At 42.9% G+C, this 15814-nt stretch overlaps 1 protein-coding gene across 1 annotated transcript in view; it reads left to right on the top strand.

Moving 5' to 3' along the window:
- The window catches only part of m1ap (meiosis 1 associated protein), a 28498-nt gene extending 13695 nt beyond the window's left edge, over positions 1–14803 (top strand). Inside the window, exons 4-11 of the mRNA XM_070855232.1 lie at positions 9570–9725; positions 9968–10127; positions 11413–11554; positions 11849–11912; positions 12029–12171; positions 12424–12539; positions 12998–13079; positions 14555–14803. Coding sequence (XP_070711333.1) covers positions 9570–9725; positions 9968–10127; positions 11413–11554; positions 11849–11912; positions 12029–12171; positions 12424–12539; positions 12998–13079; positions 14555–14803 — 1112 coding nt within the window. The remainder of the gene's footprint in view (positions 1–9569; positions 9726–9967; positions 10128–11412; positions 11555–11848; positions 11913–12028; positions 12172–12423; positions 12540–12997; positions 13080–14554) is intronic.
- The last annotated feature ends 1011 nt before the right edge of the window (positions 14804–15814 follow it).

The following is a 15814-nucleotide window of genomic DNA, read 5'->3' as shown; positions in this document are numbered from 1 at the left end:
TTCCCAATAGGTAATCTTGAGTGCTATTTTTGTGTTTTGCCTGAGAGATTTGAGGTGAGGGTAAGTAGCAGACTCATATCTTGGACAAATAGCTCTTTTAAACTGACACCCCATCAGCAGTTCTTGGAGCTGTCTCTCAATAGAAAAGGATTATAGCCCATTATATCTCTCCTAATCCTCTCCCTCTTCTCACAATCTCTCTCTCTCCCCCCTTTTCTTCTCTTTCTCTCTCTCTCTCCTTCCAAACTGTCCACAGCGCTAGCTCAGTGTTTTCCCCCTGCAGATTTGTCTTTTCTCCTCCTGTCTGTCTGTCCAGTTTGTACGAGAGATAAGGAGCTTTTACAAAGGACAGATGACAGTTGTTGTGGTTAAGACTGAAAGAATAGAGAGGGTGTGTGTTTGTGTAATTGAGTGTGCATGGATCAAGCATCCCATGTGCTTGAGTACAGATATGTCTGTAAGTCAGTGACTCCTGAGTGTATTAACAGCTTTGCACTATATGTGTGTATTTGTGAATGTGCGTGCGGTCCATACCAATTTGCCACATCATTTTATATTTTGTTTTTAATCATATTCTCAGTCTCACAATCTGCCTTGCTCCATCAGAGCGTAACAGAGAGATGACGGGACATTTTCCTCTTTCCTTCTCTGTCCAACTACTTAATTACTTTCTCTTCCGCCTCCCTTTTCCTCATCGTCTATGTGTCTTTTTAGCAGGAGAAAGAAAAGACATTATCTGGCACGTTAATGTCTTCAACTGTCTCCTCCCTAGTACTTTGCAGACTTTCAGTGCAATATCCCACTTCCCCTCCGCTTTCATCTTGTTCTCACTTTATCTCTCTTGTATTACCATGAATTTATGATGTATTAACCTGGATTTATTGTACTTCTCTGCCATAACCTCCTCTGGTTTTTGAACCATTCAATAAAAGGCTGCTTATGCACCAGTCTGCAACCATGAAATGTAGCCTGCAAGGGAATATGTATTGAGTTTGCCATAAAACTTTTTACGTAGCCCAAATCCTTGAAACGTGCACATGCATGAAATGAATTGATATTCATCAGCCCGAAGCAGGCTGTTATGTTAGATCAGCATGTGAATATGATGAAGATAGAAATGCATTCAGTAGGCATGAACAAACGATGCACAGACAGTGAAAGGAGCCTTTTTTTCAGGCTATACTCTCCACATCAGGTCACAGCTGAATATGAACATTTTGCCAAGCTTGTGGGTGATCTGCATTGTGTAATCATATCAACTGTTACACTGCCCGCAGTCCTGTGCTTTTCTTATCGCTGTGACTGCCACCTTGAATATGTAATGCTCTCTTTGTTTAGAGGCGTTTTCCTTCTCCTTATTTGCCTCCTTGGAACACTTAAGCCATTTCCACACCCCACACAGTTGCACTTGGATCAGCATACATCCCACAAATCCATTTTGAGTCGCAAGAATAATGACTCTGAAAATGTATATCCCTCGAGAGGAGGATTATAACCCACTGGCCCACAGCCAAGAATTATAAAACGGTAAACCAAGTCATCATCCTGAATGCTCACAATGAGCCTTATATGCTTGTATTACATTACAGTAATAACGTGAATCTTCATCAATCCCCAGAGGCAACTTCTCTCTCAGTTTCCTTTCTCTCCAGGGAAGACTTGACTTCCACAGAGCAGAAACCCTGGAGCTTTTTCAACGATGCTTTGGCAGAGTGAATGCATCCTGGTCCCATTAATGTGCCTAGATTCATAGCCACACTCTGGCCCCCAAATAGCACTTTGCTTATGACATATCTGCTCTATCTTAACATTAATTATAGCATCACTTTTTTTGCAAGAAAAAGATTTCATGAAAATGTTTGTAAAACTAGTGAATGGAAGTTTTTAAGCGTGGTATAATTAGATAGTCTTAGACCGTGACTTGGTAGGTTTTGCAGCCTTCAGACAAAGATGGGTTAGCTATTTCACCGTGTTTCCACCATGTTTTTTTAGCACATCATGCTACATTTAATAGTTCATAGAAAAAGCCATGGAGGGAATTTGACCCTGTGAAAGATCCCTTCCTAATGCACATTCATCGAGGTGATCCAGAGTCCTCCTTCCCTTCAGAAATGTATTCAAAATGTATGTAAAGTTAATATTCAGTAATCAGAGTTGGACAAATCATGATGACATGATGAATCCTATAGTGTGTGGCCCTGGGAGTAGGTAAGAGGATATAATGAATGGTATTTGTGACCTGCTCAGCACATCAATCTCGTGCAGCTTAACTCTAGTGTAACATCAACCTCAGTGGGATGTTAATAAACACCATTCCTACATTTTTGTGTAATTGGTTCTGTGTAAAAAAGAAAAACTACTTTGCAGGCTTTTCCTTCACAGCTACTATTACAACCACACACCTGCAGTCATTCAACCCAGAGTCAGTCTCTTCCTCTTTCTCTCTGTTTCTCTCTTTCATTCAGTTAAGTTTTCCATCCCTGTCAGCGAGTTCAGTTTAACGTGTGGTGGCTAAATGTGCGCAGAGTCGCTCAGAAGGAAACCCCACCCAGACCTGCTGGCACACACACACACACACCCAACCGCAGCTACTACAAAATGTTCACACACACAGGAAGCACACTGCACACACACTCACAGTACTTGGGCATAAATTCAGTAGAAAGAACATAGCAGAAATGAGGACTAAATCTGAATTTGCCATTGTTTTGTTTATTTGTACCATATGTAAATATGGTTGAGCATGATAGCTAACGGAGATGCATGAAATTCCGGAGTGTGTGTTTTTCCTCCTGCCACACACACACACACACACACACAATGCCAAGGTCAGGCTGTTCACATCTCTGTGTGACGGCAGCAGAGCAGCAGGTGGCCGTACAGATGGAGACTGGCATCACTCTTCACACCACGATATGCAACCTATTAGTCCCACGCTGAGAGATGCCTGGTTGCTCCGTATTACTCGCACACAATTTTGTATGTCAATCTGTCTCCATCTAAATCCTTTCATCTTTCCTATTTTACTGTTTAACCATTTTCAGTTGAGTTTGTCAGAAAAATCACATAGAAAACAAATCTAATTAGGACTTCATAATGGAACACATCGATTGAACAAAGTTTATACCTAATGTGTCATCTGGTTGATACATCAATGGGTGGGGTCTCTGTGGTTGCAGCATGTAGATACTTCTGCAGCCGAGAGAGCAGTGTCAGTTATCCCTCTCTTGCTCTTCCGTCTTTGTGGTGTATTCAGAGCAACAGTGACTGGTTGAAGAAAGAGCAAGAGAGCACACAGAGAAAGAAGTATAGAGAAAACTTAAGGAAAAGGCTCCTCAGAGTGGTTGACAGCACACAGAGTGTTGTTGCACCTGATTTTTTTTTTCCTGTCTGCCACTATCCTGCTCTGTCAATCATATCTCTCTTCAGGGGATCAAAACAAAGTCATTGTACCAAATTTCCAATAAACAATCCATAAAAATCCAGCAGTTGTTGAGATATTTCAGTCTGGACCAAAGTGGTCCACCACTTCACAACACATCACGAGTTTGGCTAAAAATATGCTAAATATTTCAGTGTTTTTGCTGAAATAAGATCCAACATGCTCAGATTGTCATATTAGCAATTAAACTCATCTTCTGATTTTCTAATGTCATTTGCCTAAGGTGTTCATTTTAATGAGTAACAAAACAACTGAATTGGGTATCTGATGTGTATCATCAGTTAATCTGCCATGTAGTCTGTCTTCCAGATATCACTCTCTTAATTTCTTGTTTTCGTTCCTGTAATGTCACACTTTCTCTTCCTCCTCACACTCCTGCTTCCCACAGATTTGTTGTCTCTTACTCCTTCCTCTATTTTCATCTCATTTCCTCTCCCTTACATTCTCTCTGCTTCTCTGAGGTTGTAAGACCACAGAATTACTGCTCCTCGTCTCCGTCTCCCCTTATGTCCTCTTAAGTTGTATCTGAGCAAACACACAGACTGGGTCTCTCTCTCATCAAGATAATTGAATACACGGTCATTCTTCCCTTCTTTTTTGAGAGGGTTGTTGCTTGCTATGACCTTTCCAATATCTCAACCCTGCTCCCATCTCCTCCTCCCATCACCCTCCTTTATAGGTCTGCCCTGTCCCTCCAGGTTTTCTTTCTTTGTCTGGATGCACGCAAGCCACTCTTGATTTGAAGACATTTTATGTTTTTCAGTTTTTTCAAACGTGGGTGGGAGTAACTATGAGAGTGAGTTTTTCATCATTACTATCCTTTTTTTATTCTATACTTCTCTGATAAATGTTTGTCATTGTTAGGTCATTGTTAGAAAAGTATATTTCCTCAAAAAGTCTGTCGTTTTTTATCATCTTGCCTGGTTTCCTTTCCTTCTCTGTAACCGTCTCCTCTGTTATCTGCAGACAGTATTCTCCATGAGCGCCGTCTGCAGAGCTCCTCTCATCCTCTGTCCTCTTGTCTTTTTCAAGTGCTTCAAAGGAGTCGCCCAGCTGCCATCTTCTCTGAGCCTCTGCGCCCTCCTCTTCCATCTAACCCTCTCCTCTTATCCAGGTTCTTCTTGAAACAAGTGGAAGCTGCCACTTTACCACAGGAAATGTCTTATGAGCAGCACAAATTCAAAGCAGGAAAATGGAGAATGTAAAGGACCAAAACACAAGAATGTGGCAATGTACCTAATGAGCCGACATAAAAGAATGGCTCCCCTTTATGACCTTCTCTCACAAATTTGTTGCCATCTCTTCTTTTTTGCCTCCTCACTTGATGGTGATGACGGCCAGATAACAGTTGCCCATTCGTCCCTTCGGCCTCTTCAAGTGTCCGATTGCTTTAATTGTCTCCATTGACCATGTGGCCTCATCAGAAGCGACTGCAGGGCAATTAGGTCGCACAGCCGCTGGTGTGTTGAGTGTGTGTGTTTCAGACCAGATGATCAATGTCCTATTTGTCACCGTCTCAATCTACATCAATGAGCTATTCATCACTAATGCCCACACAGACATGCTGACAGGCAAGGACAGAGCGTCTGCTGTCAGCGTCGCTCTACGAGTGAAATATGGAAATTCCATAGTCAGACATTCATCAGCGCTTCCTTAATGTTAACATACACTTTGTGACTTTGGTGTCAGGGGATGCACTAGGCTGATATCACCCCCATATAACACTGACATATGGTGCCACGTGAAGGTATTTTTATTAGGATTACGAGTTAGGTGTGAGGTGAGAGTGATTTTCCTATCAAATATTCCTTTTATAAAATATGAAAAACTTTTATTGCATTATTAACAGAATGTTAAAGGATCATTTTGATTTATTTTTTATTCACTAAGTATCACTGAGAAAGCAGCTCCTTTTCCAGCTTCAGCTCATTTGTTTTGTTCAGGCCTTGCAGAGACCACCGGCCTGAACAACTACATTAAAACAAAGCAAAGAATTTCAAATTCTTCGTGTTTTAATGGTGTTTAACTTCAAAGTAGGTCTCCATGATCTCTGTGATCTTTGTGGAATTATTCAATGTGATCTCCCTCGATTTGCAGAGCACTGTGTCCATTATCTGTGTCAGGTAAAGCTGATCCATATCTAAATGAAAGTGAAAGCAGGGTTATAGAGCAGAAGCGGTGCTCTGCTTCCTGCTCTGGTACTGCATTAGTTCACTGCATCACTAATTTCCCCAAACAAGCTAATGTTACGCTGGTCGATGGTCATGAGGTTGGTGCACTTCCTAATTCACAGAATTAAAGGGATCATTACTCGGCATTGGCTTGAGTGGGACAGAGAGAGTTGAGGAAATAAAAAATAGCACAGGGATAGTCAATAGGATAAAGAAACAGAAAGGGATGTCGTTATCTCACCATGTATTATTATATTTTTCCAGTTACCAATGTGCACAACAAAAATAAGCTCCTTTCTAGTCTGGGAGACAGAAACAGGGAGAGATTTAAGTTGCCAATTTTGAATTCAGACAGATCATTAAAGATCAAATATTTATGTTTTATGCCCCAAGTCAAATTTCAGATTAAAAGAGACAGCCCCATGCTGTTGGTAAAATCACCAAACCTTCTCTGAAAACGCTCATCAGTCATTCATTTAACCAAAAAAAAAGAGAAATTACCAGGGAAATTACAGCAGTCATTACATTTTCATCTATTCAAACCGTGTTTTAACATTATTCGTGTGTTTGTGTGTTTGTGAGTGTGATTCACTCATGTTTGCCCTCTTCAAGCTGTATTCCAACGAGTAACAATGCCAGAGATCCAGCAGCTGCACAGCACCACTGAGGCTTCAACTAAAGCAGAAATACCCACATAGTTGTTGCATCCACATCATTCAAAATCTGAAATCAGAGATGAGTCATCTGGACAAGAAAAAACTCAGATCATTCGACGGATGGAGACAGGAGAGAGCCGTTAATGTAAAAAAAGTCAGCAGGCAACGCATTTGCAGCCGCCCTTTAAAGCATGTATGTTTCCAGGGATGTGATGAGTCAGCAACAGGAGGTCGATTCCAGCAGTTTCAGTCCAAACTGTCTTAACCGTCGTCACAGATGCATTGACCTTGTGGTGAAAGAGGATACAGCTTAAAAGGCACTGGTTCGCTATATGGCGTGAATCTCCCTTTATTCATTTTCAAATCTGTATTTGATTTTATTCAAGAGCAGAAGAAACTGGCAACACAACAGTGACATACCTTTATTTTGAAAAGTAAAGTAATATGGAGAGGGTTTTAGCAAAAAGACACACACACGTTAGCATGTCGTGAGTCGTGCTTTTGGTCCAATATTTACTCCATCTTCATTTCAATTTTGGTCTCCACCATCAAAAAATCACTATGTTCACCATTCAGTCCCTACCTCTGTCTGTCTGCCGTGTGGTGCTCTGCAGGTAGTGGATGATGGGAACAGCTGCCTGATGCATCTGGAAATGACACTGAGAGTGACCCAACAGTAAAAAAACAGAGAGCAACTACAGAGTTGCAAACAAATGATCTAACTCTCTCTGAAACAGAGCTATTGTCTCACTCTTTGAAGTATAGATATACAGATATTTGAGTTTTTTCCACTAATTTATTTCACTTGATGGTTTTTACTAGCTGTTTATTTGGGGGGATGTACAGTATGGTGTAGTTCCAGCATAGCTCTGACATGTTGACCATCAGCATGCACATGCATCTAAATTTACAACACACACACACACACACCGCATAAAGAACAACACACACACAAACATTTAATGAGATTTGAGTGCCCCCCTGCATCCCTACCTCAGCATGTGTGTCACACTTCTCATGTCTAGAGACACACAGAGGACATGATAATGAGATGCAGGAGCACCATTAGCCTTGTAGGTCAGAGGGATGGGTCACTCAGTCTGGCTCTTAACCTAACAGTTTCTTAACTGCTTATTATAACAGAGCAGGAAGAGATGACAGACTGAGGGAAAATCTACTGCATCTACTGTACTTAATGAACCCAGAGAAGATTCAGAAGGAGAGGCATCTGTAGGAGGATTCAGCCGTGTAAACATTTTCAGATAAGCCTGCTGGAGAGACGCAGACAGCATCATTTCAGCTGCTGTCTCTCTGAGCACACACACCGAGGTTAACTACTCTCACCTATCTTCGTCAGTCAGTAATGTATTGCTTTCGGGAAACCAGTATGACACACACACACACACGCGTACACACACACACACAAGATGGAGTGTCTTGACTTATTTGTGCTGCTGTGAGAAGCAGTGCACGTCATCACCCCCCCACCCCCACCCCCTTTATCTCCCCCTCTCCGTCTCACACAAACATACAGAGATACACAGTCCGTGCTCTAATTACAAGCGTTTCCGACAGTGGTCCATCAACCCTCACCCACTATCTATCTATCACTACCTCTATCTCATCTCCCCTGCCTTTCCTCCCTCTTCCTCCTGCTCTTGTTTTCTGTGTAATTTATACTTTCTTCCCTTCTCTCCTGTCTACACCAACTTGCATATTTCTCTCTCCCTGCTATGCCCCTCTCTCTCTCTCTCTCTCTCTCTCTCTCTCTCTCTCCTGCTTACTCTGTCTCCTCTATCCAGTCCCATTCCCCAGACAGACATTATCTGAGGGAATGGCGATTGATTTTCTTCAACCTGTTTTTCCTCCATCTCCGTCCATCTCTCAAGGACTTTTCTCTAATCTCTGCATTACCATTTTCATAAAAGCAAGGACACATCTCTTCTTTCTGTTTCTTGTCCTCCTTATTTGACTGTACAAGTCTTTGTAAGGTCCCTCACCTCAGCTTTTACTTTTCTGCCCGTCTCTTTGTAACTTATATGCGTTTTCTCTGCAGCCACTCTGAGCAATGCTGACATGCATTAGGAAGCAGAACTTATTATACTGCTGATCCCAAATATTGGAGAACTCTCACCAGTTATTTAATCCATAATATGAGCAAGAGCAATGTGGCATGTGTCAGAACTGAAGCTTGCCTTGACAGTATGCTTTTTGGACACATAAATGAAGAACTTGTAAAGCAAAAGTGCCATTAGTACCCGCTTAAACTTCTCTCTTTCTCTCTCTCTCTTTATTCGCCTTGCTTTCACTCAGCAGGGATCTGACTACAAACGTCCATCAGCAAAAGAGCAGCAAACATCCCCTCTGATGAAGTGCTTATTTCGTTTCTGTCCCAGAACCAAAAATAGTTTCCGTACTGTAGCAGCCTCAGATGAAAGAATCAATGACATATTTTATTCTAGGAATTTAAAGTTTCTCATTTTCTCCTGAAAAGTTCCTGGCAGGGAGAGTTTAAATACTTCTTCATCCATATTCCTCGGTCTTATCCCCCTTCTACATACACCCTCCCTGGCTCTCACAGTTCCTCCTGATCCTCTCCTCTCCCATTAGTCCCATTAGTTATCTCCTGATGCGTCATTAACTATTAAACACCAGATAGAGGGAAATGGAGAAGCGGGGCCTTCTGTAAGGTTTGTGGCTGGTCTGCAGTAATGGACAGTGGGGGATGGCAAGAGAGAGGAGCTGGAGAGGAGGGTGGGGCAGGTCCACAGGGTCTCTTTTCCTGTTCTGTAATGATATGTGGAAATCAGTGGGCAAAGAGAAGAGAGCAGTGCAGCTGCTTTCTCTGTTATCCTCTGGGATACAGCGAACCGCAATTACTGTACATGAGAGAAGAGATTTACATGAACAGCTCTAAAATAGCCAAAAAAGCAAGAAAAGTCTTCTTTAAAAAAGTTTAAAATGCAGCCCTACTTCCTCTCCTCAGGAATTCAGCCCCACAGCTTCTCATCCAGTCGTGCTTAAGAAGGTTTTTGGTTAATCCAGAGACACTGAGGCCTTCACATGACAACAAGTTCAAAGAATTCAGTGTCTATTGAGTCACTGACGCTGCCTGCTAATTGAATTTATCGAGTTTTGCCTCCATCTAGTGGCCGTAGGTGAAAGAATGCAGATGCAGTATACTTGATCAGCTGATGTCTGTGTGGATTTGGAAAACATGTCCAGTTTTACCACAATTAATTTCACCCTCTGCCAGCAGTCTAATCCCAACACTGAAGCCTCTGTGTGTCTGATCCGCAGACTGTCTGATGCTGGGAACAGAGGTCGACCTCCAGCAGGTGGAAAACAGTGTGTTCGCCATGGAAACCGTGTTGAAAGCATGGCTTCAAGAGCAGGGAGGAGACAGAGAGCACCTCCACCTCCTGCTGCCCAGCCCCCTGGACAATCCTATTCCAGGTACGGATGCTGCACACAAACATACCTACACATCTCCTCTAGTTTGTTAACACCATGGATGAATGTGGTTTTAACTGATAGCGACAAAACTAATTTGAATATGGGTTAAAAACCATTCCAAAACCAGCGGCTCACTATGAGAACATACAGTTTACAGAGTTTCAATATAAAAACATTGGCTCATTAAATATGACAGTTACATTCATTTTTTCACACCTTTATATGACACTTGTCACGTGTAGTTTGTGTTAAGTGTGACATGCAGGAGCGTCTGATAAGCCCCGCCCTCCTCCCCCCGAACCCCAACCTGGGTGTGAAGACCGAGAGCGTCCGGGACTTCCTGCCTGTCAATAAGGGATCGGCCAATCAGAGTCAACCGCCACGAAGACTGAGAGCTATCAAGTAAGAGACGTGGGCTGCAGGGAGAACCTTCTTACTATAGCCAGATGCATTAAAAAGTCAGTTTCTACTGCTTTCAACTCAGATCTAATCACATGCTTTTTGAGCTTCAGTTTAAAGGAATAAGATTGTACTAGATATGATGTCTGCCTTCAGGGAGAGATGAAACGTGTGTGTGTATCTGTGTGTATGATTATGTGCGCATGCTCCAGCAGTCATGTGTGTAATATTGTGTGTGTTCAGAAAAAACCTTAAACATCTATGAATGGCTTCATTCTGATAGCAGGGACTAGTGGAATATTTCTCTGATGAAACTCTCCCATCACATCAGAGTCTCCTTTGTTCTGCCGGAGTCATCTGTCCTGATGCTGGAAAGAACTCCAAACATCCATAGTCCGGCAGAACAGTCCATGCCTGAAAGCTCCAGGCGAGAATTCTCCTTAACTTGTTTGTGAGGAATGTTTTTATTCTCGTACAGTAGAGGCTCATGGTCACAGCGGTGTACACGAGGAGAGGACAGGGATGCAGCACATGCAGTAACACTTGACTGAAGACATTTTTACTTCCTTGATACACATATTGATGTCTTCATGTGTTTGTAAATGCAGTTTCATGTGTTTTAAAAATAGCACTTGTTATTTTGGTCGATCAGCCGCAGACAGCTGGCTCATTGTGGCGTAAGTAGCTCTGTTCTTCAAAAGCGGAAACCATTCCTTCTAAAACACACACACACATACGCACAGAGCATCGCATACACACTTTCTACACTGATGATATAAAGCAGACATGCAGGCCTAACAGAGGTGAACAGTTTCCTCTTCCCTTATTTGCATCACTTTTACATCTTCAGGAGCTGCAGGAGGAGTGTGTGTGTGTGTTTTGCATACCGGTCTAGCCACAAGTTATTGTGCTCTGTCTGTGTGTGTGTGTGTGTGTGTGTGTGTGTGTGTGTGTGTGTGTGTGTGCTTTACATACTGATGAGTCATGATTTACAGCAGTGACATTTAAATGAGGCTGGAGGACGGTCACAGAGCTGATGTCATTCTCTGTCTCTCTGCTCATGATGATTTGTTGTGTGTTTGAATGCAGCCAGCGCTCTCCTGAGCACTATCTCAGGAGATTAGAGAAGATAAATGAAGGTCTTCTTTGACATTAAATATTTAACTCAACAGTATCGGAAGTCTCACACACAGTGTTTTTCTTTAATTGGAGAAAGTGTCTGTGTGTCCTTCAATTTGGGTCTGCATGCTGACCAAGGTTTGTGTGTGTGTGTGTGTGTGTGCTTTAGGACTCTGCGTGCTGACGGACTGTGTGAGAGTGTGTTGTACGGACTCCCACTGGTGCTCCGCCCCACCACCTGCTGGCAGCTGGACTGGGATGAAATGGAGACCAACCACAACTTGTTCCACGCTCTCTGCCACACACTCAGGGTGTGTGAATGTCTTCACTGTTTGCTCTTCTTGTGACAATAAGACCTCTTTGCTATTTAGACAGTTTAGATTTTATCTGCAAACACTAGCAAAATTAACCACTTTATAAACCTGAGAAGCACCAGGCAACAATATACAAATGATGCACACTCGATCGCCCTCTTCTTCCTCTTGTGCTCAGCTGATTGGCTCTTTAGTTTTTACTTTTTGCACTTTGCAACATTCTCAGTCTTTCTCTGTCCTACGCAGACGAATGAAAGTGTTTGATGTTGGATTTGGTTTCCCCTCTCTCAGAGTCGTGACTTGTTCCTGCTGCTGCAGGTGGAGCCCACACAGAGGTCTACAGCTGGAGGCTCAGGTTCGTGTGTCTGTCTGTGTGGGAAAGAGAAAGAGTGATGCTGTGTATTTATCTGTCCTCATGCATGCTCTCTAATGCCCTGTGTTTGTCTGTGTGTGTGTCTGTGTCCAACACAGGTGTGTATTCTCACTATGTCCTGCAGCCGTCCCCGTCCCTCTCGCTCCTTCTGAAGCCGGTGGTCTCCAGAGAGCTGCTGCTGCCCTGCTCACTGCCCGTCTCAGCTCAGGACCCTGCGCCTGGTGCCATGCAGGTTATACAGGTTAGGTGACCTCTGTTCATTGTAAACAAATTGCAGAAGTATACAGCGGCATCAGAGCTCAAAAACAGAAAAGTCAAAACAGGCAATTTTCTCTTCCCCCTGCAGTAAGAATATCGTTGCTAAAAGCACTTCTCAGTAACGCTGAAACTGAAGCTAAATTTCCCTAAGTGCAAACAGTGTGCACACATTTCCAAAGCCCACAGACAGATTCCAGACATTTAGACGATGCTGAAATGTCTGTTTCTTTGTCAGGGTTGTCTCACTCAGCTGGATGAGGAGTTTGTTTTCAACCCGCTCTCTCTGAGCAGTAACCTGTACCAGCACCTCAGGAGCAGAGGCCTGCTCTCACAGCCACGATACCCATACAGGTCAGGGTGGGTTTGATGTGAGGGTGCAACCAAGGATGGAAATATGATGCAAATAAACTTGTGCAAGCTCTGTGATAATGTTAAAACAGTGGACTATAAGATATAATGAATGTAAAGGTCTATGATATAAGTAAATTTGTGGGGATGCTGATGTTGGTGTAACAGAGGGTGATTATAGTGACTTAACAGAGCACAATGATTATGTTAAAGCCAAGTCGATTTTCTTACACAGTCCATTATCTCAAACCACAAATTTGCCTGAAGCTGCTTTACAATCTGTGCAGCACCCTGAATCCTTAGACCCTCCATTCTGATAAGGAAAAACCATTGAGGGGGCCTCAGTAAGAGCAGGTATCCCTGTGACAATGATGATTGTGACAATGTAAGATTACACATATAAGCTATAAAGATGGTGATTATAATGACATGATACTCATGATGATGATGGTTGATTCCAGGCTGCAGCCAGCAGCTTCCCACAGGGGCCAGTCTCAACCACTAGAGGGCCCTAAAAGCACAGGCAGCAGACAGCCGCGGCAGGTAAACACACCGCTTTATGACAGCGTAAAGGTCACTATGTATCGTTCATACAATGATTATGAGCAATGATTATGACACAAGTGGAGCTGTCGGTGTGGGGCAAGAGCAGTTTGACAGCACGAAGCAGGAAGGCTATTTTTATAACTCTCACTTAGGCCGTGTGCTTTACTAATGCAACTTCCTCCTCACCACTCACTTCCCCATTTACGCAATAGATGGCAGCATGTACCAAATTACAGTTTAAGGTATGAAGACAATACACATAAATACACAAGTATGAACCAGTCCCTTTAATATAATATGTTTGATTTGTAACATTAAGGGAAGGCAGTTACCTGGAAGCAGGTATTTTAAAGGAACTAAAGATAAGGTTTATATAGAACATAAGTCATCTTACCTCAGTGTTGTAGCACTTATCTAAACCACCTTAAACACTGGCAGCAGACACAGGTTCATCAGAAACAGGAGTGTAATGAATCAGATGTAGCTGTTATCTACACTGGTGTAAATAATCAGACCTGACCCTGACCTGCAGTGGTGGGACATCATTACCAGTGATGGAAGAAGTACTCAGATCGTTCACTCAAGTAAAAATGCCAATACCACAATGTCAAAATACTCCATTACAAGCAAAAATCCTGCATTTACAAACTGCATTTAAAAAGCAAAAGTGAAGAGTTACATGTGTAAGATTTCACTCTTTATTACTATCGCTATGGTGCAGTAGTGCAGCATTAAGTAGCATAAGAAGAAATACTTAAGTACCTCCACAATGTACTTTAGTAAATGTTCTTACTTATGGTTACTTATAGTCATGGTTATGGATGTGAAAAATCCAAAGTAGGACTTAAACTTCATGCAGGCCCAAAACTTAAACTGTTTGTACAGGAAGAGATGATGTGATGTCACTGGATTCATATAACCAGAGATTCATCTGAGAGCTTTAGAGCTTTTTTTTTTAAAAGTAAATGGCTCCTGTGTAGGCAAAGATCCAAACACGCCTCATTAATTTCACTATAACTCATAATATATTTGAACTTGAAAGTAGGTGTTTTTAACCAGAGTATCTCACTTCAAAAGATGTCAACGGTTCACACTTGCATGTTATTTTAGGCCGACTGGGTCCTGAGAGCGTGTGGCTGCTGGCAGTGTGACTCATCAGACCAGATAAGGCTGCTGACATGCAAATAGCTCACTACAGCAGCAAAACACACAGAAAATCTTTGTCCCGTCGCACTCTCTTTTTACTCACTGTAGTGGAAATAAATGCTTAACATGTTTGTATTTGGACTGGGCATGTCTTCCTCCTCTCACCCTCTTTCTCTTTTATCTCACTTTTCTTGTCTTTTTTAGCAGTCAAGGATACGTAGAACTGACTGTATTATTTAATCAAAGGTGCCAATTTCTTTTGTTGTTTAAATGCCATTCTAAGTAGCATTATTTTTTTAACAAGGCTCTGTGTTGTCTCCACTCAGCCACAAAACCAGGGTCGCCATCTGGGAATGAACAGCAAGGTCAGGGCCACTGTGGCTCCCTTTCCCTCTTCCTCCTCCCACTCCTCCTCCTCTTCCTCCCTGGGACCTCCTCCTGCTAAAGCCTCACGCCCAGCTCTGACACTCCTCAGCAGCAGCGGCAGAGGCCGTCGGGCCCCTGCTCAGCTGCAGGAAGACAGCAACAACGATGATGATGATGATGATGATGATTTCTCCATGGTGATACAGTAAGAACGATGGAGGGTGGGTGGAAGAAAGCGGGCCGAGAGAGCAACACAGGGACAGGGAGGTGGTGAAGAGAGAGAGAGAGGAGGCGCAGTGCATCTTCAACAAGTCATTTAGCACACACTTTGACATCCCTCAGTTTCCTGACCTGTAATGTTCAGTGAGCTACAGGATAGCTTAGTCAGCACACACACACACACACACACACACACACACACACACACACACACACACACACACACACACACACACATACACACATTTGGCTAGATGGTTACCGTTGTAAATTTTGTGAGTAATTAGTGTGCTCATAAAGGCTTTAAAGACTTTGTAAAGGAGGGAAAGACACACTAATTTGCACGTAAACATACACAACACACTATTCTGGGTGGTTACAGCTTCCTCTGATGCTTCGAGTCTATTTATTCTCACCACACAGACACTGTTTGCTAGGTCTGAATTCAACAAGCCTGTACTGTGTGTGTGTGTGTGTGTGTGTGTGTGTGTGTGTGCGCGCGAGCGTGTGTGTGTGCGCGGGGGAAGGAAAGTTTCGACTCTTTGCCATCTGCAGATTGCTGACACAGCAAACACTTAAAAATCACACACCGTGAACAACGAAAAAGATGAAAAGGAGGGAAACAGCAGGACAATGGGAGCCTGGAGGAGTCAAAAAGTGGAGGGAAGGAACCGAAAGTTACAAAACGACAAAAAAGAGAACAAAAGGTGGGTGGTGTGGGAGATCAGAGGGAGATTAAAGGATGTATAAAAAGCATTGTCTGCAGAGCTAGAGAACAGACAGACATTATGATTCAGGCATAATGAAGCGGACATACTGCAGCTATAGTATATTCTGACTTATAGACAAACACACACATACGCACATTCCATGTCCATTTTGCCCTTAAGCCCCGGCCTGGACACAGTGTCACTGTTTTAATGAGACAGAATAAAGCAGCAGACAGAGGGGCCTCTCTGCTCTCCTTCACCCCCACAGCAAGCTCTCTCTCTGGGGGTTGA

This window comes from Pempheris klunzingeri, chromosome 23, assembly GCF_042242105.1.
Source record: "Pempheris klunzingeri isolate RE-2024b chromosome 23, fPemKlu1.hap1, whole genome shotgun sequence".
NCBI classification, from domain to species: domain Eukaryota; kingdom Metazoa; phylum Chordata; class Actinopteri; order Acropomatiformes; family Pempheridae; genus Pempheris; species Pempheris klunzingeri.
This window is presented reverse-complemented; position numbering and strand designations above follow the sequence as displayed.